The sequence below is a fragment of the Macaca nemestrina genome, chromosome 14 (genome assembly GCF_043159975.1).
Source record: "Macaca nemestrina isolate mMacNem1 chromosome 14, mMacNem.hap1, whole genome shotgun sequence".
Classification (NCBI taxonomy): domain Eukaryota; kingdom Metazoa; phylum Chordata; class Mammalia; order Primates; family Cercopithecidae; genus Macaca; species Macaca nemestrina.
In genome coordinates this window covers 48,715,870-48,732,957 of record NC_092138.1, presented here as the reverse complement: position 1 = coordinate 48,732,957, position 17,088 = coordinate 48,715,870, and the positions used below count along the sequence as shown (strand labels likewise).

Sequence of the window (17,088 nt, the reverse complement as noted above, 5' to 3'; positions counted from 1 at the left end):
CATTTGCCTCAGTTATAGCTGATCAATAAATTAAACCATAGAGGAATACTTAGAAAGGAACTTAAATTTTCTACTGGAAAAGATGATTGGCTCTTGTCTTCGGGAAACCAATTTCAGAATGGTCTGTGAACTGGTGAATTTGGTTGTGGGCTTTTGTCTGCTCTTTTCCAGTAGAAGCCGTGGGAGATGGGCAGTAAATGTGCTTTAGTTTTCAAGAGGCTGGCAGCCTTTGAAGGGAGGTTTTTGCGGCATGCCTGAGAGGAAGCTGGTCCTCTTGGTCAGAGTAACTGAAGAAGAGCCTGCCATCGACTCTGGGTGCAGGGTCCCCGAGAGTGGCAGGCTTACAGCTGGAAAGCATTCCTAGGTGCTTTGAGGTTGGGTGGGCTCAGTGCAGCAGCTCAGGCACCCATAGGCACCCAGCTTTGTTCCTCATTGCTTGCCCTTGGTACCTCCTGATACTCCCTGGAAATGAATAGGGTGCAGGCTTAGGTAGCCATCACGGAGCACAGGCTTTTGTAAGGGTTTAGGAATGTGTGGTCTCAGGCTGCCTTGAAATCTGTCCATCCCTTCTGGGAGTGAGGAGAGCTCAACTTCCCTTGGGAGCACTCCCTTTAGAATGTACACTCTCTGACCAAGAGTCCCTTTCCACTCAGCTGGTTTTCAGATGGAGTTTTCTGGGCATTTCCATTTGTCTTTGTAGCCTAAGGACTTACCCTCTTAGTTCCCTGTTACAATTGGTTTAGTGCTGAATAGACACCAGGGTGTAGTACTTGTTCATTGAGAACAGTAGAAATAGGAGCTGACCCTTGGCTTCTTGTTCAGTCCATTCCCTCCATAAGCCCCGATATACACAGTCAGCTTCCAGACACTTCAGGCTAACAGCAGGGCCCCTACGAAGGAAGTCCAGGCTGAATGTCCTATAACTGCTGCTAAGATATATTTTTAAATCTACCCAGAGGGTGTTAGGGGAGTTCAACTGAAGCATCTCCCATTTCCTCCTTAGAGCCCTAGAGAGACTAATTCTCCTGCTTCCTAACTTCCTCCTCCCATCCCACCAAGCATTTTCAGGACCCGGTTCGGGTTTACTGACAATCATGTGTATAATTCACGCAAGACAGGTTACAGTGGAGCGTGTTACCTTTGCTAGTCAAGCATGGCTCAGTAATGCTGCTCCAGATTTTGGCCGGGAAGTGGGTTTTATTGGTGTTTGGGCCTAATGTTTTCCTGTCCGGAAACCTTCCCCTTCCCTTGACAGGGCTGTTCTGGCAAGCACCATCAGGGAAAATCTAACCTCCCTTTGTCCGGTTGAATAAATGGGTTCCAGGCAAAAACAGTTCGTTGTGTGAAGCAGACACCCTTCAGAGGGAAATGTTAGCATTGAGAGGTGGGAAGTTGCGAGTGCCCTGGAGGGCAACACAAGTCTGAGCTAAGCCCTGGCTCCTTAGGGCGGTTCCTGGTGGGCATTGCAGTGAGCATCTGGGCCTTTTTATCTGGGATACTTTGGAGAGGGACTGCTTCCTGTTTAGTGAAGACCATTATACTTTTTCGATCCTGTTGTTTTGGTACTCCCTGAAATAATGGGGGCGCTGACACCAGATAGCAGAGAAATGAAGGACTTAGGGTCTCCAATTATTTCGCTATTTTCCTCTTCTGGGTTTTCTGTAGGCTAAGCAGAAGAAGGAGATAAACATTAGCAGGAGAAGCTTTTGGGAACACAGAGAAGGTGGTGGAGGTACCTGAAAGGAAGTTAGCTCCACAATGAAGGGGTTGGGTGGAAGGAAGGTGGAGAGCGCAGGAGTAGAAGTAGTGACATTGTGGTTGGAGTGCAGGGTGCTCAGGTGGGGTGGGGATAGTGAGAGACAAGGGTGAGTAAGGCAGGAGCCAGGTCCAGAAAGGCTTATAAATTATTCTAGGAAGTTGAATTTTGCCTGGAAGAGTTTTAAACTGGGGAAAGCCATCTGATTTCTATTTAGAGAGTTTATTCTGGCCACATTATGGGGATTGAATAGAAGTGGTAGGGATGAAGGAGGAAGCTCAGGTGGCAGGCTGTTACCTGATCCAAGTGAGAAATGGTCAGGGTCTGGACCAAGGGGAAAGAAAGACCAATGGGGTGGAGGGGCATTGGTGAATGATAGGCTCTGGGGCCGTGAGGAAAGGAGGTCAAAGATGTGTACAGGTGTCTGAGTTGGGTGAGACATAATTGATGGTACCCTTCCCGAAGGTGGGAAATAGAGGAGAAACAGTTCAGGGGAGCGGGGAAGGCAGGTAGAGTAGAACATGACTTCTCAGCAAATGTTTATAGAGTTGGGTTGAGCAGAAAACATAAGCCTTATTGCAAGCCAAGGACCCCAACAGCATGCACTTGCTTCCTTACAGGAGAGATTTTGGGCCTCACAAAGTGGCACCAGTGAAGGCCCACCAGTATGACCAGTTCGTCCCAAGTGAAGAGAATATGGATTTGCTCACGACGTATAAGAAAGATTACAATCCCTACACTGTCTGTCGAGTGGACCCCATCAAACCTCGGGACAGTAAATATCCATATAGCAACAAGATGGAGTATTTGCCTACTTATAAAGGTGGGAGAGCACAGAGGGGCAGATTGGGGGAAGGACAGGCTGAGCCTGTGTGCGGGCCAGGAAACGTGTTTAATGTGCAAAGTCACTTAGTGCAAGAGTTGGCAGACTACTTCCTACGGACCAGATCTGGCCAGCAGCCTGTTTTTGTATAGCTGGAGAGCTAAGAAAGGTTAAACATTTTTTTTTTTAATAATTGAAAAACAAATCAAAAGGCTATCATTTGAGGACTGTGAAAATGATATAAAATTCAAAATTCAGTGTTCATGTTTTATTAGAACACAGCCATATTCATTCACTTACACAGTATCAATGGCTACTTTTTGCACTATAGTAGCAAAGTTGAGTAGTTGTTGACAGAGACACCACATTCTGTGAGACATAAGACACTTAATACCTGGCTCTTATACAGAATATCTGCCAACCCCTGCCTTAGCTTGCAGTTTGAATCCTATATTGGGGGAAGCATTTCAAGTTCAAGCTAAGTTAGTTTCTACCACTGATTAAGTGATTGATTCATTCACGTGTTTAAAAAATATATCATTCACGTGTTTAAAAAATATATCAAAATGTAACATGCATATGGAAAAGTATACAATTTATAATTATACAGATCAATAAATTTGCACTGAACAAATCCATGTAAACAGTACCCAGATCAAGAAATATAACATTACTACCCCATTTCTGTCACCCTCCCCAACGAGAATGTAACCGTTATTTTAACCTTTAATACCTTACCTTAAATTAGTTTTGCCAGTTTTGAACTTTATATAAACAGGATTGCTTCTTTCTTTATTGAGTATCTATTGATATTACCTACGAGGTGTGGTCCTAGAAACTGAAGGAAGCATAATGGCCTGCCCTCGACTTTCTGGCCTAGCGGAGAGACAGGATATGTGGTCATATGTGTTGTGCTAGCAGACAGCCACTCTATGGAGCTCAGCTGCAAAGACTGAGACCATGAGACTGGAGACCAGGTTTGTCATCAATAACTCATGCTTATGATACCCACCTTTGCCCTAGGAGGACATGCTAAACAGTTCACAGACCTCTCAATGCTGTGAAGAGAGGGGGCCACTTTTCTTTAGTGAAGCCAAGCATTTAGGGTGAAGATGGTGGTGGAGGTAGTGAGGTTGGAGGGATGTGAGCTCCTAGAAGGGCCTCTAATTCTGTCATCCTGGAGGACCCTGCGCCTCGTTGAGTTTCTCTGAGTCTTCCAGGAACTGAGGACTGGATTGGCATGGGCCTCTTCAGCAACCTGAGCTCTGCCCTTTTATTTTCTTTAGCTTCCTCCTCTAACACTCACCCATGGCTACTTTTGGTCGAGCCACCTTTTGTCAGCAGTACAAAAACTGATTAATATTCTGAATGTTATCATACCCCGAAATGGCCCCACTTCTGAAGCCTTTGTGCACATTGGCATCCTGTCCTCTGAGCTTGTCCTCTTATCTCCTCCCACCATGCTAGTCCTTGGCCCTGTTGGGACCTCCAGTCCATTGACATCTCAACCCTCCCTCTTACCACCAGCCCCTCCTGTGTCTGTCCCCCCCCCCCCACGGAGTCTACTCCATGGCCTATCTTTGGAGCCCATCTGCTACTGATAGCCAAGACTCCCTCTCTCTTCAGCCCTTTTGCTATTTCCTCCTGGCAAAGCCATAATCCTGTTTTCTGCATGTCTATACCTGGGCACACACCTGAGCATATATCCAGTCTTGTCAGCTCTTACCCATTTTCCACAGAAAGGGAGCAGAGCAGTCTTCTAAACATGGCCATCTGATCTGACCTCTCCTGTGTATGAAACTCCTCAGATAATCATTTGATAAAATCATTATTTTATCAAATCATATGATCCTATTATGATAAAAACCCAAACCTTGACTGCCTCCTCTGATGCCTTGGAGGTCCTGATGTCTAAGCCCATCTGCTCCAGCCTCAGGGCCTTCTTTCAGGTCCCTTCCTACATTTCTTTTCTGCTTCAGGGCATTTGTTTAGCACATGTGATGTCTTCTACATAGAATCCTTCTGCTTCCTTGATCGAGCACTTACCCTTTCAGCTAGCAGCTGAAAGATCACATTCTGAGCCCTTCCCTATGTCAGACTGGATGCTATATGGGTGCCTTGCACTCCCCTGTCTTGTCATTCATTGTGTACTTTTAATGCTTCCTATAATGGCCAGGCTGTAAGCTCCAAGGGGCAGGGATCTGTTTGTCTTTTTCTTTGCCAATTACCCTCTCACAGCAGGCACTACACAGGTAGTCCATACAACCAGGTGTATGACCATGGGCAGGGTGTTGGGGGGCACTTTTGCCTCTACTGAATGCATTCTTCTCCCTTTTAATCCAGTGTTTACAAGAAGACCAGAAATAAGGCACCACAGACATTGAGCAAGTGGGATAGAGGAATGAAACTGCAGTAAGCGCTTTCCACCATTGGTGGAGGGGATAAGGGACTCTGATAGGGCATATCCAGTGGCGGACTCACCTCTCCTCTACACTGTCTTTGTGTGCCCTGTTGGTTTATGAATCTTAGTATAGGGAGAGACTCTTCAGAGCTCCTGCCTGTCAGTTCAGTTCCTTGTCTTCCACCTTTCCCTAGGTGCAGGGAGAGGTCCGCGAGTGAAAAATGCTCCTTGCTTGTCTTGGGGATTGGCAAGGATGGAGGAGGTCTACATGTAGTATTTAAAGAGAAATCCTCCCTACTTATCCCCAGGAAACTACTTACCACTCAACACACACACACACACACACACACACACACACACACACACACAAACACATGCATGCACGCACCCCACCACACCCCACCAGTACTCTTTAATCTCTTTCACTGCCAGTTTCCCCTGTCTCTCCCTTTGTCTGTATAGCTACATCTCAGGCTGTCCTCTTCAAACTACAGAAGAGTGAATATTCCACAGCTTAAACTGAATCATGGCTGACAGGGTTTGGGTCTCTGCCCCCACCAAATCTCATGTCAAATTGTAATCCTCAGTGTTGGAGGTGGGGCCTGGTGAGAGGTGATTGTATAATGGGGGTGATTTCTAATGGTTTAGCACCCCCCTACCCCCTTAGTACTGTATAGTGAGTGAGTTCTCCTAAGATTGTTTAAAAGCGTGTGGCACCTCCCCACCTCCCGACTCACTCTCTCTGTCCTGCTCCTGCCGTGTAAGATGTCTTCTCATGCTTTGCCTTCCACCATGAGTAGAACTCCCTGAGGCCTCCCCAGAAACAGATGCTACCATGCTTCCCGTACATCCTGTAGAACCATGAGCCAGTTCAACTGCTTTTCTTTATAAATTACCCAACCTCAGGCATTTCTTTATAGCAGTGCAAGAACTGACTAATATAATGGCTGACTTCCCTACTGACAAAGTTAAAATTGAGAAAATCCTATTTTCTTTCTCACTTTCCTCAAACTTCTGGTACCTGTTAACTGCTTGCCTACTTAAACAGAGTTGATAAATGAACACCAGTCAAGTCTCAACTGGACTGCTCAGAACCAGGCATGCATAGATGGACAGGGTTTTTGTTCTTGGAACATGTGCATTTGAGGTTGGATTTCATATTTTCCTCTGCAATTCCGATTTTAAAACAAACCAGTATGTAGCTAAAGGAAACATATTTATAGTTAGATGAACCTATAGGTACCAGTTAGCAACATGTGTGTCTTATGAGGTTTTTTTTGTGAATACTACTTTCTTAGTTCATTTGTGCTGCTATAACAAAAATACTTGAGACTGAATAATTTATAAATAAGACATTTATTTCTCACAGTTCTGGAGGCTGGGAAGTTCAAGATCAAGGTGCTGACAGGTTTGGTGTCTGGTGAGGGTCTGTTCTCTGCTTCCAAGATGGTGCCTTGTTGCTGTGTCCTCATGTGGTGAAAGCCAGAAGAAAAAAAGGGCCTCGGCTGGCTCCCTCTAGCCATTGTATAGCAGTGCTAATCCATTCGTGAAGGTGGAGCCCTCATGATGCAATCATTTCCCAAAAGGCCTCACCTCCTAATATCACAATATTGGGGATTGAGTTTCAGCACATCAATTTTGGGGCACATTCAGACTATAGCAAATACTTACATTCTATTAGTTGAAGTGGTTTATTTGTTCTGTCACTCACCTGTGATGGAAGGGCTTCCCAAACTGCCTTAAATGCCCAACATCTGTATTCCCATCATCAAACACAGGGGATAACACAACAAAGTGTGTCAACTGAGGGAATCAGTGGATGAATGGTTCTGAGCCATTGTTTACAAGGGTGTTGTGTCAAGTGAGGGAATCAATGGATGAATAGTTCTGAACCATTGTTTACAAGGGTGTTGTGTCAAGTGAGGGAATCAGTGGGTGAATGGTTCTGAACCATTGTTTACAAGGGCTCCAGGTGACAGAGGTTGGAACATCTACACAAATCCCTATCCAGGCTATTACCCAATGGGTCCTGGCCAGGAGCAGAAGTGAGGATTGAGAAGGCCCATGCCACTTACCATGTGGTTGGATCAGTCCTTAATAACCCCATGCATTTGTGAGGGGTCACACCCTTATCTCTTGGTATATCACCCCTTGGGTGACTTGTTTGTGCCTTGTGAAAATTTGCTGCTTTAGTAAGTCTTTTCCATAACAATGTTCGTGTTTTATGACCATACATTGATTCTCTTCCTCCTCCACCACCCAAAAAGAAACCAAAGACCAAGGTTATTAAATACATGTTTCAATGGTTGCCATCTAGATTTTGTCTATATACTCTGCTTACATTTGTTCCACAGAAAAAATATGAAATCTTTTTTTCCCCTTTTCACTCTATGGCCAGCACCTTTACTGGGGTCCAGAAAACCACCAATAAAATATGCTTTAGCAGCATTTGGTTGTAATTTGTGACATTTTCAAAACACTGTGCAATTGGAAAGATTGAGAGTGTAATTACTTGATGCTCAGCTTTAGGTTTAGCTTTTTTTTTTTTTTTTTTTTTTTTAAGGCACATTATTGAATGGAATCCGTTTTAAAGAAGTTCTTGCCAATTACCCACATGACACTCTGGCCCTGAAGGGCTTTACTGGCGTGTGAATAGTTTGTCATGTGAAATTCTGAGGTTTTTCAGGGTCCTGTGGAGGTTTTTGGTAATAAATGCTGGGTGGAGGAAGTCGGGAGTCTTGGATAACAATGTGGTTTCAACTATATTGTTGGGTATCAGAAATCACATGAGGCAACTTTGAGCTTAGAAACCTGTTTTCTTAACACTTCATCCATCACAGAAGAGAGCCAGAAAAGCCCTGTCCTCCCCACCCCCAAGTACCTTGAGGCAGTGTGTAGGTTTCTACAGGTAGATGCCTCCATTTAAGTGAGGCCTAGAGTCTGGGGGCGGGGGTGGGGAGGAAACATGTGGTTTATATTCAGCAAGATGGTTCCCTCCAAGGCCCCCTAATGCTTTCAAGATGCAGATAGAGCCATTAATAGCTCTTGGAGAAAGAGTAGATTTTCAATTAAGATGAAGCCAATTTTGGATAAATAGTTGGTAGTATTATCAGCCTAAAATAAACTGAAGAGTGTGCTGGGGGATGGGTGGTGGGGGTAGATATCAGGACTTCTGGAGTGGAGGAGTAAGGAGCTTGGCAAATCCTCTTCCCAAAAAGCAATGACAAAACTGGACAAAATGGTGAAAATCAACCATTTCTAGACTCTGGAAATCAACCACTGGTATGCAAAAAATTGAGAAGCATTTATTAAAGAAAAACTATGGCACCTTGGTTATTAACACTAGGCGTCTGTGATGTTTTATTCTGGGGCTGCTTCCATCACCCCATCCCCACCCCCACTGTTTCATCTGTGTAGTGGCTCTGCCTCAGCAGGCTAGTCTGTGGAAACAAGCAGCTCTGCTGTCAGTGGGGCCTGACTTGATTGGGAATACAGTGCATACCCAGGGGTTTCAATAAAAACAGCAGTGATCTTAATGGCAAGAAATCAGGGAAGACAACTTCTGAGTTAGTCTGAGGCTGCAGTGCTCGTTGTGGCAACCAACAGACCAGCAAACCAGCTAGGAATTTAAGAAGGGAGATCCAGAGAATGAGATAGGCACAGTGGATCTTGATAAGCTCATATGTGTTCCTGGTGGTCTGGAAGGCTGTGCACATGGGCAAGGCTGTGTGCAGGCTCAAGGGCAATCAGAGTGGAGCCCGTCTATCAACTCATCATCTCTGGTTGAGTAGTCTAGAAGGTTGTGCACATGGGCAAGGCTGTGTGCAGGCTCAAGGGAAATCAGAAAGGAGCCCATCTATCAACTCATCATCTTTAATCATCCCCGGTTAGGCCTAGTTCTTGTGCAGGGAAGACATGAGAAAACCCAGTAGGAAGTAAAAGCCAAATCAGACTTATAAACTGCCTGATCTTTCTATGTGTTTTTCCTAACCCACACACAGTTCCATTGGCAAAGTGTGAATGCCTTACTGGCTTAAAGTTCTTAAGTTTAACTTCTGACCAGTCATGGCTGACCACTAAACTATGCTGACAGAGTGACCCTTAGGAAGTCAGACATGTTGGCTCACATCTGTAATCCTAGCATTTTGTGAGGCCCAGGTGGGCGGATCACAAGGTCAGGAAGTTTTGTTTGTTTTTGTAAAAATACAAAAAAAAAAAAAAAATTAGCTGGGTGTGGTGGTGGGTGCCTGTAATCCCAGCTACTTGGGAGGCTGAGGCAGGAGAATCACTGGAACCCAGGAAGGTGGAGGTTGCAGTGAGCCAAGATTGTGCCACTGAACTCCAGCCTGGGCAACAAGAGCGAGACTCCATCTCAAAACAAACAAAGTAAAAACAAAAACAGATTAAAAAGAAAAAAATGAACAAAAATATCAGTGGCCATACACTGCAGGGAAGATAAGACTCTATGGAATTAGTGCAGGTAAGCCACTAAACACAAGTAAAACCAACTCCCAGTGGGGATCAGAATCCAGAGTTGCTGCAGCATATTATCTAAAGTGTTGAGTTTTACACAAAAAAATTGTAAGACGTGAAAAAGGGAAGTATGACCCATGAATGGAGGGGAAAAAGCAGTCAATAGAAAGTATCTCTGTAGGATCCCAGATGTTGGACCTAGCAGACAAATATTTCAAAGTAGCTATTATAAATATGTTCAAAGAATAACAGGAAAGCATGTTTAAATAAATAAAAGTATGACAACAATTGCTCATCAAATAGAGAATATCAGTAACGGGAAATATTAAAGAACCAAATGAAAACTCTGGAGTTGGAAGGGCGATAACTAAAATAAAAAATTGATTAGAGGGGCTCAACAGCAGATTTGAACTGGTATAAAAATCAGCAAAAATGTGGATAGTTCAATAGGGATTCCCAATCTGAAGAAGAGAAAAAAATTAAGGGAAAAGTCCAAACTCAGACTCATGGAATACCATAAAGTGTACTAACATACTCGTAATGATGGCCCGAAAAGGAGAAGAAGGGGGCAGAAAAATGTTAGATTAATTGCTGAAAGTTGCCAAATTTTATGAAAAATGTGTATTAATACATTCAAATGGCACAACCCAAATAGAATAAGTACAAAGAGATCCACATCTATTCACAACGTAGTCAAATTTGTTGAAAGCCAAAAACAAAGATTTGGAAAGAGGCAAAAAAATGATTCATCACATACAGAAAAATGACGTTATTATTATTTTTGAGCTGGATTCTTGCTCTGTCTCCCAGGCTGGAGTGCAGTGGTGCAATCTCGGCTCACTGCAAGCTCCACCTCCCAGGTTCACGCCATTCTCCTGCCTCAGCCTCCTGAGTAGCTGGGACTACAGGCGCTCGCCACAACGTCCAGCTAATTTTTTGTATTTTTAGTAGAGATTGGGTTTCACCATGTTAGCCAGGAGGGTCTGGATCTCCTGACCTCGTGATCTGCCCGCGTCAGTCTCCCAAAGTGCTGGGATTACAGGCGTGAGCCACTGCGCCTGGCCCAAAAATGACATTATTAATGGCTAAATTCTCTTCAGAAACAATGGAGGACTGAAGGCAGTTGGTTGCATATTCACAGTACTGAAAGAAAAAAGTCTATCCTCCAAGAATTTCATATTTAATGATACTATGATTCAATAATGAAGGCAAAATACATTCCCAGATAAAGATGGAGATAAGTTACAGCTACCTAGCTTGCAAGAAGTACTAAAAGAAATCCTTCAGGCTAAAAGGGAATGATACCAGATGGCAGCACAAAAGTAATAAAGTATATTATAAAAAGTAATAAAGCATACTGGTAAATGTAATTAGGTATTAAATATATACTTTTATTTGTTTTCTTCTTAAATCATTAAAAAGGTAATTTTTCTTTTAAAAGACAGTTACAGACTCAATATTTATAAAACTATGGGATTCTGGGAATTTAAAGTTGGTGTAACATCAGAAAACCAATTAATATACCACATTAATAAAGTAACAGAAAAAAGCCACTTGGTTGAGAGAAAGCATTTGACAAAGTTCAACATTCATAAAAGCTCTCAACAAGCTTAGGACTAGAAGGAAACTTCCTCAGCTTGATAAAGGGCATCCACAAAAAAATCTGTACTTGTAAAACATCATACTTAATGTGAAAGAGTAAATGGCTTCCCCCGATTGAGAACAAGGGCTAGGATGTCAGCTTTCACCACTTCAACTCAATACTGTATTGTAGGTTCTAGCTAGTGCAATAATGTAAGAAAAGCAAGCGGACAAGTAAATGTATCCAGGTTCGAAAGGAAAATGCGAAGCTGTCTTTATTCTCAGACAACATGATCCTGTGTGCAGATAACCCAAAGGAGTCCACAAAAATTACCAGAACTAATAAATGAGTTCAGCAAGATGTCAGTACTGAACAATATATAAAAATCAATTGTTTCTATATTCTAGCATGGACAGTCAAAGTGGAGTCAAGAAAACTGTTCTCTTTCTAATAGCCTCAAAATTAATAAAATACTTGGAATAAAATGTAAAAAAACAAGTGCAAGTCTTGTATGCTGAAAGCTATCAAACATTGCTGGGAGAAATTAAAATCTGAACAAAAATGGTGGACATTCTGTGTTCATGGATTGGAAGATTCAGTACTATTAAGGTAGGGTTGTCCCAAGTTGATCTGTAGATTCAATGCGGTTCCTATCAAAATCCCAGCAGACTCCTTTTCCTTTTTAGAACTTGGCAAAGTAATTTTAGGTTTTATGTATGAAATCAAAATAAACTGGAATAGCTGATAGTATTTTTGAAAAATAAGAACTAAGTTGAAAAACTTAAACTTCCTGATTATAAAACTTTACTATAAAGCTACAGCAATTGAGACAGTTATACTGACATAAAGACAAGTAAAATGACCAATGCAACTAAGCTGAGAGTACAGAAATAAGCCTTTGTGCCTATTGTGACTGACTTTTCGCAATGGTGCCTAGGCACTTCAGTGTGGGAGAGGATAGTCTTTTTGATGAATGGTGCTGGGATAGTTGGATATCCACATGCAAAAAGATGAAATTACCTCATCCAAACTCAAAAGAGTCAGAAACCTAAATGTAATAGCTAAAACTATAAATATTTCAAAGTAAAACATGGGAGAAAAATCTATGATATCTTGGGACAGGCAAATAATTTAGATATGGCATCAAAAGCATGATTTATTAAAGATATTATATATGGGACTTTATTGAAATTCAAAACCTTTGGGCACTTAGAAACCATTAAGAAAATGAAAAGGGTCAGGTGTCAGGTGAGTGTTTTGTTAAAATAATAAGAAAATGAAAAGAGAAGTGATAGACTTGGAAAAAATATTTGTAAATCACATACCTGGTGTAAGATTTGTATTTAGAATATGTAAAGAATATGCAAACTCAATAAGACAATCTAATTTTAAAATGGGCAAAATATTTCAATATTTTACCAATGAAAGCACATGAGGAGCTAACAAGCACATGCAGAGATACTCAACATCATTAGTCATTAGAGAAATGTAAATGACACTGCAAGATACTACTAAATACCCATTGGAATGTCTACAATAATTTAAAAACACAGATGGTAACAAGTGTTGATGAGGACATGGAGAAGTGAGAATGTTCATACATTGCTGGTGGGATGTAAAATGGCACATCTACTTCTTCACTTTGAGAACATTTGGCAGTATCTTTTAAAAAAAGCTAAAGATAAGATTTTTCCATACAACCTAGAAATTTCAGTTTAGTATCTACCCAGGAGAAATGAAAATATATGTTCACACACTTCTTGACAAAGGCTCATAGCAGAATTTTTTTATAATAGCCAAAGAGTAGAAACAACTCAAAGTGTCCATCAATTGGTGAATGGATAAACAAAATTTGGTATCATGTAATATTCAACAATAAAAAGGTGTAAACTACTGATATAAGCTACAATATGGATGAACCTCAATTACATTCACTAAGTGAAAGAAGCCAGATGCAAAATGCTACATATTGGGTGATTCTATTTATATGAGAAGTCCAGAAAATGCACAGATACAGAGACCAAGAGCAAATTAATGGTTGCCTGGGGTTGGAGATGGGAGTAAAGACTGACTACAAATGAAGATAATTGGTACGTTTGGCATGATGGAAATACTCTATAACTGGATTTTGGTGATAGATATACAACTCTATAAAAGTCACTAAATTGTGTACTTAAGATGGTACGTTTTATTATGCAAATTAGACTTCAATAAAGCTGTTACAAATTGTGCCTGCGGACTCCACTAGTGTTGGTGTACATACCTAAGGCTCCTCGGAAGCTGCTTTTTTCCCTAACCTTTAGTAAAGTGGTAAGCAAGAGAATTCCCTATAGATTTAGAGGGCTCACTAGTGCTACTTTAAACCTGGTAATTTATGGGGCCCAGTGGGGCAACCTAGGTCTTGGATGTCAGTCAAGTATTTTGAAAGAATGCCAGCAGTGCCAAGGCAGTTGAATCACATGGTTTGTCGTCCCATTTTTCTCACCTAGACGTTCAGTCTTAGTGCTGGCCCTGAGGGTCTGTGTGATAAAGTCAGTTTCAAAGGCTTACAGTGCTGTCTGAAGACAGTGTCTGGTCCTCAAGATGCCTGGAGGCCATCTCTACTGCATATTTCCTTGGAGTCCAGGCCTCCCTTTGTGTTGGCAGTTCTAGCCCCACAGCAGAGGTTCCTCTTGAGATGGACATCTAGAATGGCCAATTCTTTTCATTCTTCAAACATTCTGAAGTTGTTTTCCTCCTGCAAATCTTCCCTTTGATTATTTTTTTCTTTCACCTTTACTCTATCTGGAAATATAATGCCCTTAAGTGTGTGATATGAGGTATCAGAAGAACATGGCTTTGGAGTCAACAATACGGTTTAAATTCCAACTTAACTCGCTAGCCATGTGACTTTCGGGCAAGTTTCTTAGCTCCTCTGAGCCTTGTTTTAGAAATCTGTAGAATGGAGAGAATCATGCCCATCACAAAGGGTTATTGTGAAGATGAAACAAGATCATGTATGGAAAGACTTGAGCACAATTGACTGACATGTAGTTGGTATTCCTTAATTGTTAGAACCAGAGAGTAGAGTGGGTCAGATCGTGGGCTCTGGGTCTGAATTTGCATTTGTGCTTTTTCACTTCTAGCCAAGTGAGCTGGGACAAATTCTCTCATTTTCTGTGCATCTGTTTCTGCATCTATAAAACTGGCATTGATAGTACCCACCTTATTAGGACAGTCTGAAGATTAAGTGAGTTGATATATAAAGCACTTAGAACACTGCCTGTTATGTAATAAGTTTTATACAAGTGGCAGCCACTTTTCTCTCACCAGCCAATACAATGCCCTATTCCTTTGGAGTAGCATATTTGATATATGTGGATTAGATGTGAGGATTACAGGGACACAGTGGGCTGTCACCCCACAGATGACCAGGTAGGCCTAGTTCGTCTGGCTGGTGGCCTGCCAGTGGTGGGCTGTGAATTGCCTATCTCACTATATCAAGTGGTAGCAGGGATGTGCTCTGTCGTTCCTTTGTCTCAAAGACTACTTCATTGGAGACTGGCTTGTGACCTTCGGGCTCTGTAGAATATATGCAAGTTGGTTGACTTGATTTATTATTAATTACCTCTTCTGCTTTAATTTCAGCTGATTATTTGCCTTGGAACCAACCAAGGCGACAGCCACTTCGTCTGGAACACAAATACCAGCCAGCATCAGTCAGGTTTGATAATAGGACCACACACCAGGACGATTACCCCATAAAAGGCCTTGTGAAGACTGTGAGCTGTAAACCTCTGGCCATGCCAAAGCTCTGTAACATCCCTTTGGAGGATGTGACTAACTACAAGATGAGCTACGTGGCCCACCCCGTGGAGAAGCGCTTTGTGCACGAAGCAGAGAAGTTCAGGCCCTGTGAAATCCCCTTTGAAAGCCTTACCACTCATAAACAATCCTACCGGGGCCTGATGGGTGAGGCTGCTAAGAGCTTGAAACCTCTAGCCAGGCCCCCTGGGCTAGACATGCCTTTCTCTAACACCACTGAGTTTCGAGATAAGTACCAAGCTTGGCCAACGCCCCAGATGTTCTCCAAAGCTCCCATCACCTACGTCCCTCCTGAAGACAGCATGGATCTTCTGACAACAGTGCAGGCCCATTACACATACCCTAAGGGTGTCCCAGCTCGGTCCTGCCGACCTGCACCTCAGATTAGGAAAAGCGGTCGCTTTGAAGGCTCTTCCACCACCAAGGATGACTACAAGCAGTGGTCCAGCATGCGCACAGAGCCAGTCAAGCCCATTCCCCAGCTGGACTTTCCCACCGAGCCCTTGGACTGCCTGACCACCACTCGGGCCCACTATGTGCCCCACCCACCTATCAATACCAAAAGCTGTAAGCCTCATTGGTCTGGCCCTCGAGGAAATGTCCCTGTGGAAGGCCAGACCACCTACACCATCAGCTTTACTCCCAAGGAAATGAGCAGGTGCCTAGCTTCATATCCTGAGCCTCCTGGCTACACCTTTGAGGAAGTGGATGCTTTGGGGCACAGGATATACAAGCCGGTTTCCCAGGCAGGCTCTCAGCAGAGCAGCCATCTTTCTGTGGATGATTCAGAAAACCCCAGCCAGAGGAAGTTGGAAGTGTCAGCCTGATTTTGAAAAATTGTAATTTAGGAATTACACAGTACTTTTAAAAGCAGACAACTGTGAATTATTTGTTGGACAAAAAAAGAATTCCCTAAAATGACAGAAAAAAACAAAAAACAAAAAAAACCTTCACCACTTCCAGAGCACTTGAATAAAATGAGAATTACTTGACTCAGGGAAAATGACATTTAATCACCGGCTAATTAACTCCCCTTAACTTCTCCTTTACTGCATCCCCACTCCGTTTCAGGTTCTTTACTTTGTGCTTATGGAATCAAAATTGGTCTCTGAGGTTTTCTCTAATCCAGATGTATTTTATTAATTTAATCATTGTATGCACGGACATAATGATTAACCCTTGCCAAGTATGAAGCACCAAAGAATAAATTTTATTTTGGGGGGAATGAATCTGTAGCTCTGTGTGTTTACACCCATGTGCTGGCTGTGCAGACATTAGTCTGTATTGCTTGGGACCTTTGGGAAATTTTACGTTAGCATCCCCACTGTGTGTCAGTATTGGTGGAGGTGCCTTGGGCCTGGTCTGGTGTCTTGTTTTGGGTTCTCTGTGTGCAGGGCTGCTTCACAAAGCATCCTTCTACCTCTTCACTGCATGACATACCAGCAAGAATACTGCTGTTCGATGGGGTGTGGATGTCTTTGGTCACAGGTGATGGAGGGAAAGAAAGAGGGAGGCAGGGATGCATGAACCTACCAGACCTCTCCCCAACCCCAAGCCAGTACAGGCTATGATTCCAGGGAGAGGAGGGAGAAAAAGCAGCCTTGGCAAGCAGGCAGTCAACACCTGGTCCTTGAGCTGTGAGCAAAAGCTGTGGGCTCTTCTAAATGCTCAGAGCCTGGAAGAAATTGCCCCAGGCTGGCCTGGTTTCTGGAGAGCCTGGATGTGCTTGTCCTAAAATGACAGCTGCGACCAGACCTGTGGCAAAGTTAGACCTAGTGGTGAGCCAGATTCCACCCTGGAGTTTCTCTCTTGAGCCTAAGGTTTTTTTTACCACGTTTGTTTCTAAGGCCAAGTAATTTAAAGCTATTTTATTTATATTTTTTTAATTGAGCAAAATTGAGGAGGGACTTTGTTAAAGAGGGTCCCATACAGCCAATTAACTTGCAGATTTTGTTTTTAATTGGGCAGAATTGAGGAAAGACTTTGTGCCAGTTAGATGAGCTCATGGGTCTGGGTGAGCCTCACAGAGGGATGCAGACTTCAGTCTGGGACACTTGACTCTCTCTAGTTCACAGAAGCCTAAAATACACTTCCTGGTCTCAGGGAACTTGGGAGCAGCATGGAGAAGGTGAGGGGAGTTCAGCTCATGTCTGGAGCCTTGGGCTTGGGCTCAGGGCCTGGTGGAGGGGCCAGGGGTCTGTTCCTTTCTATCTAGGGCTCTGTCTTTCCATGGCTGTCACCCACCTGAC

General features: G+C 43.0%; 1 protein-coding gene across 6 annotated transcripts in view; it reads left to right on the top strand.

Annotated features, from left to right (window-relative positions):
- LOC105489062 (stabilizer of axonemal microtubules 1) overlaps positions 1-15,831 on the top strand; it is a 120,338-nt gene extending 104,507 nt beyond the window's left edge. For 5 of the 6 annotated variants that reach the window (XM_011753694.2, XM_071077842.1, XM_011753693.3 and 2 more), the window contains 2 exons: positions 2,377-2,579; positions 14,663-15,831. In XM_011753694.2, coding sequence (XP_011751996.2) covers positions 2,377-2,579; positions 14,663-15,666 — 1,207 coding nt within the window. In that variant the 3' untranslated portion in view covers positions 15,667-15,831. The remainder of the gene's footprint in view (positions 1-2,376; positions 2,580-14,662) is intronic. The other variant, XM_011753698.2, reaches the window with a different exon arrangement.
- Positions 15,832-17,088: the final 1,257 nt, after the last annotated feature.